General features: G+C 47.0%; 1 protein-coding gene across 1 annotated transcript in view; it reads left to right on the forward strand.

The window, feature by feature from the left end:
- LOC144133707 (L-lactate oxidase-like) overlaps positions 1–16,431 on the forward strand; it is a 173,545-nt gene that overhangs the window by 76,793 nt on the left and 80,321 nt on the right. The window contains exon 5 of the mRNA XM_077666846.1: positions 8,440–8,591. Coding sequence (XP_077522972.1) covers positions 8,440–8,591 — 152 coding nt within the window. The remainder of the gene's footprint in view (positions 1–8,439; positions 8,592–16,431) is intronic.

Genomic DNA, 16,431 nt, shown 5'->3' on the forward strand with positions numbered 1-16,431 from the left:
AAATATTTCTCATCCATGGACCTCAAATAAGGATATTGGCAAATCGAGGTAGATGAACGGGACCGAGAAAAAACCCATTTATTACTCCGGACGGGCTCTATGAGTTTAAGGCAATGTCATTTGGTTTGTGCTCTGCACCCGCGACGTTCTAACGGCTGATGGACACAGTTCTGGCAGACCTGAAGTGGCAGACATGCCTCGTCTACCTTGATGACGTTGTTGTGTTCGCCCCAACGTTCGAGGAGCACCTTCGGCGCTTTTAAGTTGTGCTGCAAGCCATAAAGTCTTCTGGGCTAATGGTAAAAAATGAGAAATGCCGCTTCGCTTACACTGAGCTAAAGTTCTTGGGTCACGTCGTCAGTTGCGAGGGAGTTCGGCCGGACCCGGACAAAACCAAAGCTATTGCCAATTTCCCTCCACCGCAGGACCAAAAGGAAGTCCGCCTCTTTCTAGGATTATATGCCTACTACCGTCACTTTGTGAAAGATTTCGCTCAAATCGCCGAGCCCCTGACGCGTTTGACAAGGACAGACACGCCTTTCACGTGGGATGCCCCTCAAGCCGGAGCTTCATACTGACGCAAGGAACGTAGGCCTGGGTGCCGTTTTGGTTCAAATTCACAGCAGTCGAGAGCGAGTCATCGCTTACGCCAGCCGCTCTTTGTCTTGCTCTGAAGCTAACTACTCAGCAACTGAGAAAGAGTGTCTAGCGATCGTGTAGGCGACGTCGAAATTTCGACCCTACCTTTATAGAAAACGTTTTACTGTAGTTACGGACCATCATGCCTTGTGTTGGCTTGCGACCCTCAAAAATCCATCAGCCCGCCTTGTCAGATGGAGTCTGCGCCTCCAAGAATACGACATGACAGTGGCGTACAAGTCCGGCCGGAAACACTCGGATGCCGATTGCCTCTCGCGTGCCCCCGTCGAATCCCCAACGGAGGACGGAAACTACGACGACGACATCACCTTAAATGCGATCAGTGCAACTAGTCTTGCTGACAAACAATACGCCGACCCAGAACTTCGGGACCTCATTGAGTTTCTTAACGGGACCCGCCCGACTGTCCCGAAGGCTTTCAAGCGCTCGGTAGCGTCTCTCTGCGTTCGCCATGGTGTCCTCGTAAAGAAAAATTTCGCCGCAAACAATCAGCAATACCTTATTGTTATACCGACGAGCCTAAGGGACGAAATCCTTCAAGCTTCACACGATGAACCGACTTCTGGACATTTGGGTGTAGCCCGCACGCTTGCAAGAATCAAAGAGAAGTATTACTGGCCCCGCCTTCAGTCGGACGTTGCACACTACGTCAGAATGTGCCGAGCGTCGCAAAGTGCCCTCAACAAAACCTGCTGGATTCTTGAAGCCTATAGCACCACCATCACGGCCTTTCCAGCAGATCGGGATGGACATGCGGGGCCCATTCCCTCTTTCTCATTCGGGAAACAAGTGGGTCATCGTGGCAACTGACTATCTGACCCGATACGCAGAAACATCAGCTCTGCCAAGTGCCACAGCCCTTGACGTAGCAAAATTTTTCATCCATCAGATCGTTTTGCGTCAGGGTGCCCCGGAGGCCCTAATCACCGACAGGGGTACAGCTTTCATGGCTGACCTCCTACAGCAGATTTTACTCCACAGTCATACAGACCACCGAAGGACGACCTCCTACCACCCTCAGACGAACGGTTTAACGGAACGCTTAAACAAAACGCTAGGTGACATGCTCTCCATGTATGTCGACGTTCAGCACAAAACTTGGGACGAAGTGCTCCCATACGTCACCTTTGCATACAATACGGCCGTTCAGGAAACGACAAACATGCCACCGTTCCGTCTCGTTTACGGCTGCGACGTGACCACGATGCTAGACGCCATGTTACCGCATGTGGACGACATCGACCCGAATGCGGATTTTCACACCTTCCTGCACCTCGCTGAAGAGGCTCGTCAGCTGGCCAGGGTGAGGATTCTTGACCAACAATGCCGAGATGCCCAACACTATAACCTCCGACGCCGTGATGCTCGGTACTCATTAGGAGACCGTGTGTGGGCCTGGTTTCCCATTCGCCGACGCGGAATTAGCGAAAAGCTCCTCTGCCGGTATTTTGGACCTTACAAATTCATCAGGCCACTTGGAGACCTGAACTATGAGGTCGTTCCTGACGGCTTTCAGAAGACTCGGCACTCCCAGCACCCTGAGGTGGTACACGTTGTCCGCCTCAAGCCTTACTACGAGCGGTAGTGCTAGAGCTGGACTTACGGCCGCACAACACGTGAACTTCCCTTGGTGAACTTTTTTTCTTCAACACACCGGCTACGCATCGGGACGATGCTTTTTTTTTCCGGGGGCCAGTGACACAGTGCATTCCGCATTTTCGCTTAGCGCTGACCTGAAGCACGCGCCGTCTCGAAGAAGAGGAAGCGGAGGTGTCAGCGATCTTGAGCTGTGGTGCAGACGTTCGTCGGATCCTGCGTTCCTGTGTTCAGTGATCACCACATTCACACGTGACAATATTTTATTTGAGTGACGTAGCCAATCTCTGGTTGCGAAACCAGCCTGACAGAAGTCTTTGGCCGTCCCGCGGTGCGTAAGCTTCGCGCCGAGCAACGCTTGCGAAGTCGGCACAGAAAAACCGGTGAGAACTTTTCCAGTTATATAGAAGATGTCGTCGACCTCTGCACACGCATCAACCCTTCTTTGAGCGAGGCTGACAAGATGAAACATCATATGTAAGGCATTGAGGACGATGGCTTCCAGATGCTCGTCGCCAAGGATCCGCAGACTGTTACCGCTGTCATCGGCTACTAGCCCATTGCGCCATGGGTGGTGCGGGCCGGGCAACATTACTTTTTATTTTTTCTACGCCCACACTAATTTATCTCATCGGCTACTGCCAAAGCTTCGATGACCTTCATAAACAGCGCCTTTCTGCCCACCGTGCAGGTTTTCAAGATGCCACACTTTCCAGCTTGGCTCTCCCATAGGACGGTGCTCTGGACCAATAGCTCCTTAATAAGGAACGTCTTGCAAAGCACTGCGTCGCGAAAAACAAGCGGTACAGTCGAGGTACAGACTAGAGGCAGTGGTCAGTACAGAGCACGCGCGAGGGACGGAGCGTCCGGCGCTGGCCGTCGTCTTCTTCGTTAAGCGCCAGCCTCTGAAGATTCCAAATCCGAAGGATAGTCTTGCAAAATATTGAAGAGTAATTTGTTTTAGTTCTATCAGCAATAAATCAATCTTCTTCGTGATGCCAGGTATTGAAAGAAGCACACGGGTATTGTGCAGGCTCCAAAGTGGCGAGAACGGTCTAGAGGCGGGAGTAAACTGGGACGGCAGAACGGCGCGATGTGCATCAATGGCGTTTGTAAACGAGGTGCGCTGCCTGGTAATAGGTAGACTGGCAAGATGGTGAGAGGTAACCCAGGATATGTGTCGAAAATATGTTGTGTGTGGTAAATGGGTAGAAACAATAGAACACCTCATACTTAAATGTTATGGTATACCTCCCGACGTCGATGCAGGCACTCGTCCTGAGGCCCTAAGGTTTAGAGATAACTGTGGTCATGTAAATAAACCTCCGGTGGAAATTAGCAGAAAGTGATTTGAAGATTGGTGGCTCAAAAGCAGTGAGGTGACATGAGGTAAAAGTGTCAGAAAACTTAATGGAAAATGGCGAAATTTAATACATCAGAGTTAAACAAAATAAAGAAAAAAATTGGAGGCGACACACAAGCTCTGCTCCGAGGGCATGACGCGATAGCGTAATGGGTTATGAATTCCCTACCTATACCAACTTGCTACTCTTTTTTTATTTATTAATGTTTGCGGGATTTTTCGCTCACGGCCAACGCCTTCGACGCCGCGTGAACCTTGTGTTGCTGATGCAACGTACGGTGAAACGGACGCGTGAAGCGGCAAACCACGTAGAAACGCTGCCAGGCGCCTTGCCGAAACGCGCGGGACTCAAATTGCAGTCGTAGTTCGTCGGCACATCGTTCTCGACAAACCCGATGCCACGAACGCCCGCATATCTTCCGTAACACTTCTGTTGGGCTATTTGGTGCATTATAATAATACGTGGTACGTAGCTCATCTAATGTTTTGCGCACATCGATCATCTGTATTAATAGCATAGCTTCCGCCCCGAACGAACGGGCAGCAAGCCGCAAGCTTCGTGGTAAACGCGCCTTGGATGTGCGCGGCGCTGTTCGCCGCTCGCTGCGCGATTCCTGCGTCCCCGCACGGCCCCACTGCGCCCGAACTAGACGAGCGGGTGGCGTTGCCGTCGCGCTCTATATGTTAGGGCAGTGGCGTACATTGCGAGGAGGAGGATGGAGAGGTTTTAGTGGGCGCCGCCTGGTGACGATACGTGCGCACCGAGCGATAAACAAAAGTAGCGGAAACGTACTTTGCTACTCGGTTTACTACAATTTCTGTAATTTCCATACTCATAAATACTAATGTGCACCACAGTACATGTCTCTAAAGCACCCTTCTAAGACAACCTTCTAAGACAACTCCGTAATTACTAGACGCGCCTTTGTTCGTTCCAAACCATCGAGCTGGCGCGGAGGAGTGGTTAGCGTGCTCGTATCGCACTCCAGAGGCCCTGGCTCGATTTCTTAACTCGACCAATATCCTACTCAGTTTTATTTATCAATGCTTCTGGAATTTTTCACTGCGACGACGACGACGGCGACACCGGCTTTTCTGCGACACGAGGCATTTAACGCTATCGCGTTAAAAAGCTGAGCATGGTGGCAACTGACATCATCCCGGTTCAAAGGGGACACTCCATCCTTCCGTCCATTCACCCATCCATCCATTTCTGCGTCGGAGTAGTGTAGTTCATTTCTGAACAGGTGTGACGGAATCGCAGCCGTGTGCGAGTGCTAGTGTGGAGGAGAGTCTGTGCTTAAGGCGAAAGTCTTTAATGGCTCATGCTCACGGCCACGAGCCTGTCTGTCCAATGTCACACTCTTCAGCAACTCGACGAGAAAAAAAGGCTGATCGCCTAGCTCTGTTAGGCCAGGATATATGTAGCGAAAGGGCGGAGGCTTCTGCAACGGAAGAGTGCATTCACTAGATGCGCCTTTATTCATGGTTAAAGCTTGAGTCGTGTTGGTGGAGCGGTAGTGTCTCCTCCTCAAACGCCAAAAGCCCTGATTCGATTCCGATCTTCGGCAGAGGTTTTTTTTTATTCAATAAGTGTGCGGGGGATTTCAGTGGCTCCCATAGATGCCGCCACCGAATATGTTGGCTAGCGGTTAAGCGCAGGCTCTGTTAAGACGCGTTAATACTCCGGCGCAACGCGCGCGCGCTGCACGGCGACATCACGTCGGCCAAAGCGAGACCCTCTATACTTCAACTGCGTTGACCGCCAACGCGTTCGGCGGCTTCAGCGCACTCTGACCGCACTGGCGGAGACTTGTAGCACGTCTCTATTTCGCACCGAGTGCGCCAGCCGCCGCCGGCCCGGCCAGACCGGTTCGTTTGCGCGGCGAGGCACGCGTTGTGACGTCATGTGCCTCCTCGGTGCAACGCGACGGCGAAATCGCAAGTTCGCGGCCAGTAAAGCTTTAGCTTTAAAAAAAAATTGTTGTGCACGATGGAATTCAAACCACCACCCTTCCGTTCCGCAGCCGAGCGTGCTAACGACCACGTTGGTTCCTGCCAACGCGTATGAAGTTTTCCTTGTCTATGGGACGCTGGAGAGTTTGCAGAAAGGCGCCGAATCATACGGATGCCTCCGAAACGCCCTCCAGTGTCTTCAGAATTTAAGGTTCACAAACAACTGTGTACTTAATTTACATCTTCACCCCACATCAGTGATACACGCAGCAAGAAAGGCTTTCGCCTCACTGCACTTTAGGTCAACAAAGTGCCCCCCTGAATTTTTTAGGGTTCTCCTAGAGACTCCGAGCGCTTTGTCCCACACCGAAAGGGCGATGGCGTTCCGTGGACTCGTTGGGAGTGCTGAAACAGGCGGTCGCGTCCTATTCTTGAAGGCAAAGCTTCAGATCCCTCCAATATTTTTGTTTACAGCTTTTGCGGAACAAGAAAACAATTCGTTTTTGAGGATAGGAATTGACGCAGTAACTGTCTCACATCTCGGTGGAACCGCGCGTCGTCCTCCCGTTCGCGATGAATGACGTTTCGCGCTAAATGCTGTGGCTTAAGATCAAATAGTGTATAATATGTTGCGTCACGTAAGCAGCTAAGCACGCGACTGTTAATTAATCGAAATTTATGGACTCTGAAGGAGAAGGCGGAAGACGGCGATTAAGGCATTGAATTGCGCTGCAGAACCTATTGAATTCCGAACTACAGTAGACGCATCCTTATGTCGGGCGGTGAATTTGATGTCATTTCCGACGAATGACATTAGCGTGAGTTTAGATCTTCGATTTACGTCGCTGTCACCTGACTAAAGTTGTAATGAAATCTTGAAATCAAGTGTTTCTTGTGAAGATGCGCCCGAGGAGAGGCTCATGCAGCTATCGCTGTTCCAAGCCTAAACCCATGTCTGCCTTTTTTCGGCACCGCCCATGGTTGAACTACTGCAGCATGTGCGCTCAAAAATTGCATTACCGAGAAGCGTAGTCGCCGACCAATTTGACGTGACAGCGTATGCAGCACGTTCGGTCGAAAAGCCGTCGACGTAGTAGTAGTCGGCACCGCGTGTAGGAAATAATCGGGGGCTGTGTAAAAAAAATTGTATTGTTGTAATTCGTGGTTGTAGTGATTGATGATTGATTGGTGTGTAATAGGCGATGACGTGTTAATGAAATCATTAGTTAATTTTTTAGCTGAATTATCAAAACAATGAAAATGTAAAATTTGAAAAAAGAAGGTGCAAAGGTGTGAAAATGCTCAGAATGAAAAGCCAGCGGTCGATCATGCTAATTAAGAAAGTTCAGTGGGTAATTGAAAAATTAATTATTTGAAAAATGCATTCAAAAGTGTCAAACTCTTGAGAATGGAACTCAGATGACGAATCAAAGAATATAAGGAGTCGCATCAGCATCAGATGACGCACCAAACGGCGTACGCTACCGCGTCAACTCATAAGCGAGGCATATATAGAGTCCTCCATGCTGACCAATGGCATCCCCTCACGAATGGAGTGACGCGGGCCAGTCGGCGTCCCTTATCCCGCGACATGATTAGCGCCACAGACCGGGCGTTGCCGCAACGAGCGAGAAAAGAAATTTTTGCCCCAAAGAAAGAACTCATACGATCGTCACAGCCGAGCAGAAATCTTGCTCGTGCACCGCTCGTTGCTATAGAAGCTGTGACACCAAGCCTACGTATAGCTATTGTGTGTGTCTTGCTTTTGTATCGCTCGTTGCTACAGGAACTGTGAATCTAAGCGCCGAGAATTTGAGCCTGGGCCACCTCCGAAATTTTAGGTTGGCGAATTTGGACCGAAATCGGTGCCCAAACATAATTGACCACGACGGACACGATGGCGACCTGAAAACTTGGCCCGGGTCATTTCTAAAATTTTGGCCCCGGCCACCTCCAAAAAAGTAGCTCATTGCTTTGTGATTTGCTCCATCTCGTTGCTATATGCTGTAGCTTGTAGCGTCACCATTTACGTCACCGCGCTTTCGAATGTCAGACATTGGTTTAAGTGGTGGTAAATCTCGGGTAATTTTTAAAAAGTAATGGGTAAATTATTGGCTAGTTTTGAGGAATCGTATTCGGCATGCACTCTGATTGGCCTTTAAGTGTATAATGCCACCATCTTAAACCCATTTTCATTACCATTCCTTTAAGGAATAAACTTTGGAAAGCCCCCGTCAAGTTAACATGCTCGGGTATCACTCACGAAGGCCTGAGCTTGAGCATGCATACATCGTGGGAAGTCCGCGTACTAAAATAAACATCAATCATCTGTAAAGAGACCAAAAAAAGATTTAAGATATATCTACAACAACTTTACCGTCTTTAAAGCTAATGCAGTACAAGGCTATTCAACCCTTTTTGTAAGAAGAAGAAAAATACCGTCTAGGAGAAATTGGCTTTTGATCCTGCAGCGTATATAGCCGCTTTAATGACACATTGAGGTTTTTTTTTATTTCCGTGCGCAATACGTGAGTGGAATTTCGCGGCCCATTGCAGCGCTGAGTAGTGTTGCGTCCTACCTTATTACTTGCTGTGGCCCTTCCTTTGGAATCTATCAAACTATACATGCAGTATGCGATTTAATATGTAGTAAATGCCATTCTTCGCATAATTTTTCTTTGTCTGCGGTCCATTCTTGCCTACTGGGTTTCTGCGCGATGCGCATCGCTCCTTTCTACTCTCTCTCGTGTCCCCTAAAGTGAAATGAACTTTAGCCGCTAAGCTGTGCCTGTATCTTCCTTCATCTGGTCTTTGGGTGTTCTTTTTTCAGAGACATATATTTTCATTTTTTCCGCCTCTCACAGGCTTCGATTCCGACCGCGGGCTCTTGTGGACGTGTCGAAGATCTACACCGCCACCACCTTGTTAGGCAGGAGGGTATCTTTTCCCGTCGGCTTCGCACCTTCGGCTGCCCACATGATGGCGGACCCGATCGGCGAGTTTGGTACAGCGCAGGGTGGGCACCCATCACTGAGCAAGTTTGCTTAGTTATATCCTATGCTAACTTCCACAGACCAGCACCTCCACCATTAACGCGGAATTTTTATTTATGCACTGCTTTTTATCTATATACCTTTGATTGTACTGAAATGAAAACCAGGAGGAGTACCATGGGACGCACGAAAAAAATTATCATTCTTATTAATCCTTGTTTTTGTTCTTTATGCAAGCGTTGGAGCCTAAATCATATCTGCCAAGCCCGTGATGTCTCACGTAAACACAAGCATTGCAGCTAACGTGTATTCCAACGTGCACAAAGAGCGACAAGAAAACCAGATGCCTTACTTGAGATGGAAGCGATTGCGCTTTATTATCCACAGACGCTAGCTGATACAGCGGTAAAAGGAGCAGACAATGCCTCGCAACTCAGCGCCGTGCACGCGTCTTGAGAAATGCCCAGAAAAAACTATACGGTAAAATTTTCAAATCGTCCTCAACTTCTACAACCTTAATACGCACCCTCGAATATTTGCACACTGCGTATGAAAACTACAAGTGCAACATCCTTCCTCGCACTTCGTTTCTGCGGGAGTGTTTGCGCTCTCTGTCCAAAACGAGAATTTCGTTTGGTTTGCGTGTCCGGTCGTTCAGCTATGCACGGAAATGATCGTACTCATACGCTAGCCCAAAACTGTCGCAATGAGAGCCGGACGACGACTGTCAAGGCTTATGCTGAAGCGAAAATAAACAATCTTATGATATGCTACGCACCATTCTCCTCCCACCATGTCTCGTGCATCAAATGGTGGCAACTTCGAGCCGCTTTTTGCATTCCACTTTTCATGCGGCAGCAATGAAATCCTCATGGGAGTGGTACGGTTTTAAGTTGAACCTAAGGCCAAAGTATGCGTTTAGCTAGGTTGACTTAACGTTTTGCTTTTCTGGGTCGTCTAAATCAATTGAAAAAAAAATTGCTGTGCCATCTTACAATTTTCTATAGTGTTAAATGTGCTTTGTAGGTCGTGTACAATATATTTACGGTGTATTACGGTGTATTGAAATCTAGCTGGAAACATTTACTTTTGAGTGATTTGATATTGAGGCCAGGCATTTTTGTTCACTTCATCATTTATCCTTTTGTTTAACCACGGAAGATAAAGCGAGGACGTTGGCTGCCAGCCAGATTACCAGCGATGGCATAGAGGTAGAGCATCCGCCTCGCGTGCGGGAGGACCGAGGCTCGAATTGCGGTGCACGCAATTTTCCAACGAGTTTGAAAAACAAAATAACTCCACGTTTCGATGGATATGCTTAACCAGGCATGGGGTGCGGCCTGATCTGTGTGACCAGAACCGACAACGCACTTCCTTCTCAGAACAGGATTTGGCCACCCTTGTGTAGTACTTGGCCACAACCTTATTTTAACAAACTAATTTACCCTCAGCCCTCAGTTCTCAGTAGCTGCAGAGCAACTAACCAAGGCGGTATTCAGAACTGTGACGCAGCAGAGGGGGCTAAGACTCACTGGCTCCGGACAGGCCACCATTGGAGTATGAACTTGGCAACGTTTAACGCTAGAACCTTATCCAGTTGGTTAGCCTAGCGGTGCTGTTCGAGGAACAAGCGGGATGTCATAGGGCTTAGTGAGGTTAAGAGGACAGGTGAGGCGTACACAGTACTAAAGTTCAACAAGGGAAGAATTTGGGAGAATTTGGCGGCGGACGTTCACCATGCGTCTTTTCTTTGTGGCGCAGGCTTTGCTGCTTTCGGGCAATGCATCAGCGTGGCTTCACATCACACCTACCACACCCCGGTCAGGCTTCAGCGGGACGCAAGCTGGGAATCATTCCCTTATCAGCGACGACACAGTGACAGTTCATAATCAAAGCTGGAACACGTCATTAGGATGGCAGACGTCATCAGGATCGACGCCTATAAAGACTGCAACGACAGCTAACATCGCTTTGCTGCTTTCGGGCAATGCATCAGCGTGGCTTCACATCACACCTACCACACCCTGGTCAGGCTTCAGCAAGACGCAAGCTGGGAATCATTCCCTTATCAGCGACGACACAGTGACAGTTCATAATCAAAGCTGGAACACGTCATCAGGATGGCAGACGTCATCAGGATCGACGCCTATAAAGACTGCAACGAAAGCTAACATCGTCAGTGGGCGCGGAGAGGACGCACGGCGGCGGACGTTCACCATGCGTCTTTTCTTTGTGGCGCAGGTTAGTTATTGCTCTTCCTTTCGTAGCGACGATAGATTTCTTGTAGTCCTCCGGTGCCCACGCATGCGTTTGAATATTGCCTACAACTGTTTCTGCTCCTGTATGCTGGTGTTGTGCGGGGATATCGAGGTTAACCCTGGTCCCCCACTGGAGGAAACTTATCTCAGAATTATTGATGCACAACAGGCCATTAGGGCTGACATTGCAGACATCAAAGCATGCCTTAAACTCACTGAAGAAATTGTGTCTGGTTTTGGTAGGCGTCTGATTAACCTTGAAGTAAGCATCAATGAGTTGAAATCAAATGGGGCGGGGACGGAGCAACTAAACGCTTTCACAGCTAACGTTAAGGATATCCTGAGGAACCAGCATAAAATATTTCCCAAATTTGAAGACCGTGATCGGAAATCTAACCTTGTGGTTTTTGGGATTTCAGAGCTCGAAAATGAATCTGAACTTGAATTGCGTAATGCAATAGTCAACGATGTTATCAAGCATAGATTGGGAGTGACCTGTTCTTCTATTGCAAAAATTCAAAGACTAGGAAAGGGTACGTTAGTAAGGCCGGTTATTTTAAGTTTTCACAACTATGCAGAGAAACAAGAAGTTTTGCGAAATGCCAGGAAGCTGAAAGGAACTGGAATTAGTTTGCAGAATGATTACACCGCTGACACGCAGCGCATACGCAAGCAGCTGTGGCAAAGTGCTAGAGCAGATAAGGCAGCCGTGAAAAAGGTGTCACTGAAACACGATAAGCTTCGAATTGATGGCAAAGTTTACACGTGGGATGAAAAGACAGGCTCTCGCCGTTTGGTTCCTGATTTGTGCAGTGCGCTTTCCCAAAGCTAGCAACGAAAGTCACACCAGCTCCGTATGATTTCTCTGAATGCTAGAAGTATAGTTAATAAGGTGAACGAACTTGAACACATGTTATTGCAGTATGATCCGCACATCTGCGTGCTAACTGAAACCTGGTTGCACGATATGATTAGAGATGATGAGATTATACCACCTGGATATAAAATGCAAAGAAGAGATAGGGCTTCCCGTGGTGGGGGAGTAGCGACATTCTAAAAAACAGTATCGATGTCTTTGAAATCGACCAGTTAGAAGACCATGAAAGTTTGTGTTTGAAGGTTTCTATTTGGGGGAACACGTTTGTTCTTTGTGCAGTTTATCGTGCGCCGGACTCGGATGATTTGTTTTTGAGCAGGCTATACGATTATTTGCTGAAATTTCGTGGTAAGAATATAATTATTACCGGTGACTTTAATTTGCCGTCTGTTAACTGGAATGACTTGAACTATGGCCTCTCTTCGTCTAATGATTTCATTTTAGATATGATGTTCTCGCTCAATCTTGAACAGATTGTGAATGACTGTACACGGGGATCAGCGATCTTGGACCTGTTGTTTGTGAGCGAGTCGTTCAGTAATGGCACTGTTCACGTAGAGCGTGGCATCTCCGACCACAAATTAATATGCTTTTGCGGGAAAATCACTGGTGATAAGACCGATAAAACCGTTAAAGTGATCAGCTTCAGAGATTTTAGCAGAGCTGATGATTTCGCGATTCTTAATTTTTTGGAATGTCACCTTAGCTCTGTTACCAGTGATGTTGAGGGTTGTTGGACACAATTCTGCAATGCAGTTAAGTTTTGTATTGACAAATTTGTTCCGCTCAAGAAAGTCGTTAAACGCAATGAAAATCCTTGGATTAATAGAGAGATAATTCATGTTAAACGGAAACTTAAAAGACTTAGGAAACAGCACAGGACAGGAACTCCACTGTTTGGGTCATTAAAAAGCAAGATGGCAGACAAAGTAAGAGAAGCCAGAAATAGCTTTTCCAAAAACAGGCTTGAAGAGTTCATGAGGTCGGACCCATCAAAGTTCTGGCGCCATTTGAATCCTTCCAGGCACGAAATTACGAAGAAAAAAATTGACGAGGTGACTATAACAGACGCTAATGAGATTGCAACGCATTTTAACAATTACTTCCAGAGTGTTTTCACGAAGCTAGATGATTTTAAACCTCAGTGTGTTTGTAGTAATGATTATTCTTCTGTTTGTAGTAACGAACTGATAATTAGTCGCGAAGGAGTTTTAGCAATGTTACTTAAACTTAAAACAAAAAAATCTTCCGGACCCGATGGTGTTCCGAATTCATTTCTTAAACGCTACGCGGAACAAATATCTCAATACTTAACTGATATGTTTAACTTGTCTTTGACAACAGGTGTTATACCGTCTGATTGGCGTAAGGCTCGAGTTGTCCCTATTCTTAAGAAAGGTGACTGCCAACTAGTTACCAATTATCGCCCTGTTTCTTTGACGAATAATTGCTGTAAGTTGTTAGAGCGTGCTATTTTTTGTTATATTGTAAAATTTTTAGAGGGCCGTAATATTTTAACAGCTTACCAACATGGTTTTAGGAGAGGTATGTCTACTGTTACCCAACTTTTATCTGTAGTGCATGAATTTTCAAGAGTGCTGGATGCTTCCGGACAAACAGACGTCTTATTTTTTGACTTTAGTAAAGCATTTGACAAGGTGCCTCAAGGAAAATTATTGTTTAAACTTGAATCGATTGGACTTCCCTCTTTTATAATTCAGTGGGTGCATGCCTATCTTACAGATAGGCAGCAATTTGTAGCAATCCAGGACTCTTGTTCTGACATGCTGCATGTGACTTCAGGGGTTCCTCAAGGCAGTGTCTTGGGACCCCTGTTATTTTTAATCTATGTAAATGACCTAGTGGATATTGTTGAAAAGGATGTAGAGGTGAGGCTGTTTGCCGATGATTGTATAGTTTTTAAAGAGGTAGTAGGTGATTCTGACCACTTGTCACTTCAAAAAACTGTATTAGCAATTGTGGACTGGTGTGAGTGCTGGGGCATGGATATTAACCCAAACAAAACCGTACTATTAAGAATCACAAGGAAAAAAGTGCCCAGATTTCACAGTTATATACTTCACAATCATCCCATTTTAGAAGTAGAAAACTATAAGTACCTCGGAGTAACCCTCACGAACAAACTTACTTGGTCCACTCATATCGCTGACATCTGCTCATCAGCAGTAAAGAAATTATGGTTTATTAAAAGAAAACTCAAACTCTCCCGTGAGCACCAGAATCACTGCATACAAGGCTTGTGTTAGGTCCCGACATGAATATGCGGCAGCAGTGTGGGACCCGCATAACAAGAAAGACATTGCTCAACTGGAGCGTGTTCAGCGAAAAGCAGTTCGTTTTATTTATGGGAAATATAGAAGGATAGACTCTCCAACTGCATTAATTCGAAAGAGTAATTTACAGTTCTTGGCAATAAGAAGAAAAGTTACCCGTCTAGTACTGCTTCATAATTACATGTCTGGAAATCTGAAGGCAGATCTTCCTGATTGTGTGAAGCTGGCGAGCACTAGGAGAACACGTCATGTACATGAGCAGTCATTAGCACCAATTTTCGCGCGAACTAGTGGGTTTAAGAACAGTTTTTTTCCGAACACTGTCGCGGAGTGGAATGGCCTTCCTTCGGGTCTATGTAAGTCTAGGAATTTTGAGAAGGAGCTCAAGAACTTATTGTATGGCTCCCAGTATCTTCTTTGATGACTCTGGTTTTGTGTCCTGTTTACTGAATCGCGGTTTTGTAGCTGGTGCTCTTTTAGAAATTTTTTTAGTTGTATGCCCCTCCTGCTTGGGCCAACTCTGGCTTGCAGTATACTGAAATAAATAAATAAAAGAATCGCGACTTCAGAACGGACGTCAGACAAGGTGGGCAGGACAAGCGGTAACTAGCAACTGACGTTTATTGCGAAGGAACACATAGCAGCAAGACATTGCGTCTGCGCGTGGAATGCCATTAAATAATAAAAGACCCAAGAATTACACATGGAAAAGTCACAGAAGATGACAAAGGAAAAACGACTGCAAAGGGGTTTCTGATTCACAACTATCAGTTGTGAATCAGAAACCCCGTCTTTTTATCTAGGAGAGCCAGAGAAGGCTCACTTACACAGGTGTCAAGGCCAAGTTTGCGCATGTGTGCTGCTTCTAAAACCTCCCACTCAGTTGTAGACATTCCCCTTCCTACGAAAATTGTTTGATTTAGTTTGGGGTAACGACCATTGCATTAACTGAAATGGCTGGGAAATCAGCGCCAATTTCACCCTTCAGAGAGCGGAAATGCTGCCGCAGTCTATCATTGATACATTGCCCAGTTTGGCTAACGTAAACTCTGCCACACTGCAGCGGAAACTGGTGCGCCACATAAATAGAGCAATGCACGTACTGGTACTCGTGCTTAGTGGTGCTAGCGGCGCTGCACGGACCGTCCGCCACACGCCTGCAAAGTTGAGACAAGCTGCAGGGGGCGGAGAACACAAGACGGATTCCCTGCTTAGCAGCCACCTTCTTCATGTTATGCTCCATTTTACGCACATAAGGCATAACCTCTACCTGCCCTTTGTCAAGGGAGCGGGAGGGGGGGGGGGCGCTTGCTTCCGCCCGCACCTCTTGTCCCGCAGCTTCCACATCAGCTAATCAGCCACAACCTGGAGGAGGGGTGGTGGAAAGCCGGCCTGCTTTAACTTATTAACCTGGGCCTGGAAGCTTTCCACAGGTTTATGTTGGCACGACTTTAACAGGGCTGATCTCATACAGGCCAAATCGACGCCTCTCTTTAATAGTTTCGAGTGTGACAAAGAGAACGGCAAAACGGCCTTCCTGGAGCGTGGCATATATAGTAGCAGGGCCTTCCTAGAGCTGCGGGACAAGATGCGCGGGCGGAAGAAAGCGGCCTCCTTTGACAAAGGCAGGCTAGAGGTTATGCCCTATCTGCATAAAATGCATATAACCTGAAGAAGGTGGCTGCTAAGCAGGGAATCCGTCTTGTGTCCTCCGCCCCCTGCAGGTTGTCTCAACTTTGCAGGCGTGTGGCGGACGGTCCGTTCAGCGTCGCTTGCACCACTAAGCACGAGTACCAGTACGTGCGTTGCTTCACTGGTGTGGTTTACCAGTTTCCGCTACAATGTGGCAGAGTTTACGTTGGGAAAACTGGCGAATGTTTCAATGATATACTGCGGCAGCATTTCCGCTCTTGCCTGGATCGTCTGTCTTTCCGTGTGTAAAGTTTCCTATCTGCGACTGCGCAAGATGTTTATTTGCCCTGTTTGACGCATCGTATACTGTGACATTTGGTTAGATACGTAGATTTAATGGAGACATACGAGTATTTAAATATCTTGTTTCGAGAGTTTCTGCGTACATACAGTGACTCTTTCCGGTGACACTTTCTTGCCCTTTATCAATAAAAGTCGCATCTTCGCATTTCTAATACTCCATTTTATCTTCGCACTTCTAATGTATATTTTGCAGAACGCCTCGTGTATACATGTGCTCGCTGTTGCGAATAAAATTTCGGTGAAATTACTAGCAATATATGACCGGTGACAGCATCTGCTGCGCCATACACTGGAACGAAGGATAGCGTCATTGAGATTTTTCCCTGCCCGTTGAATATGTACAAAAACCTAAACGTTCTTGAATGACAAAGATTCATTAAAATGCTTGTCCTCTGCTTGCTCATGTAATGACCTTTGCGTTTTTTACATCAGCGCCATG

The sequence above is a fragment of the Amblyomma americanum genome, chromosome 5 (genome assembly GCF_052857255.1).
Source record: "Amblyomma americanum isolate KBUSLIRL-KWMA chromosome 5, ASM5285725v1, whole genome shotgun sequence".
NCBI lineage: Eukaryota > Metazoa > Arthropoda > Arachnida > Ixodida > Ixodidae > Amblyomma > Amblyomma americanum.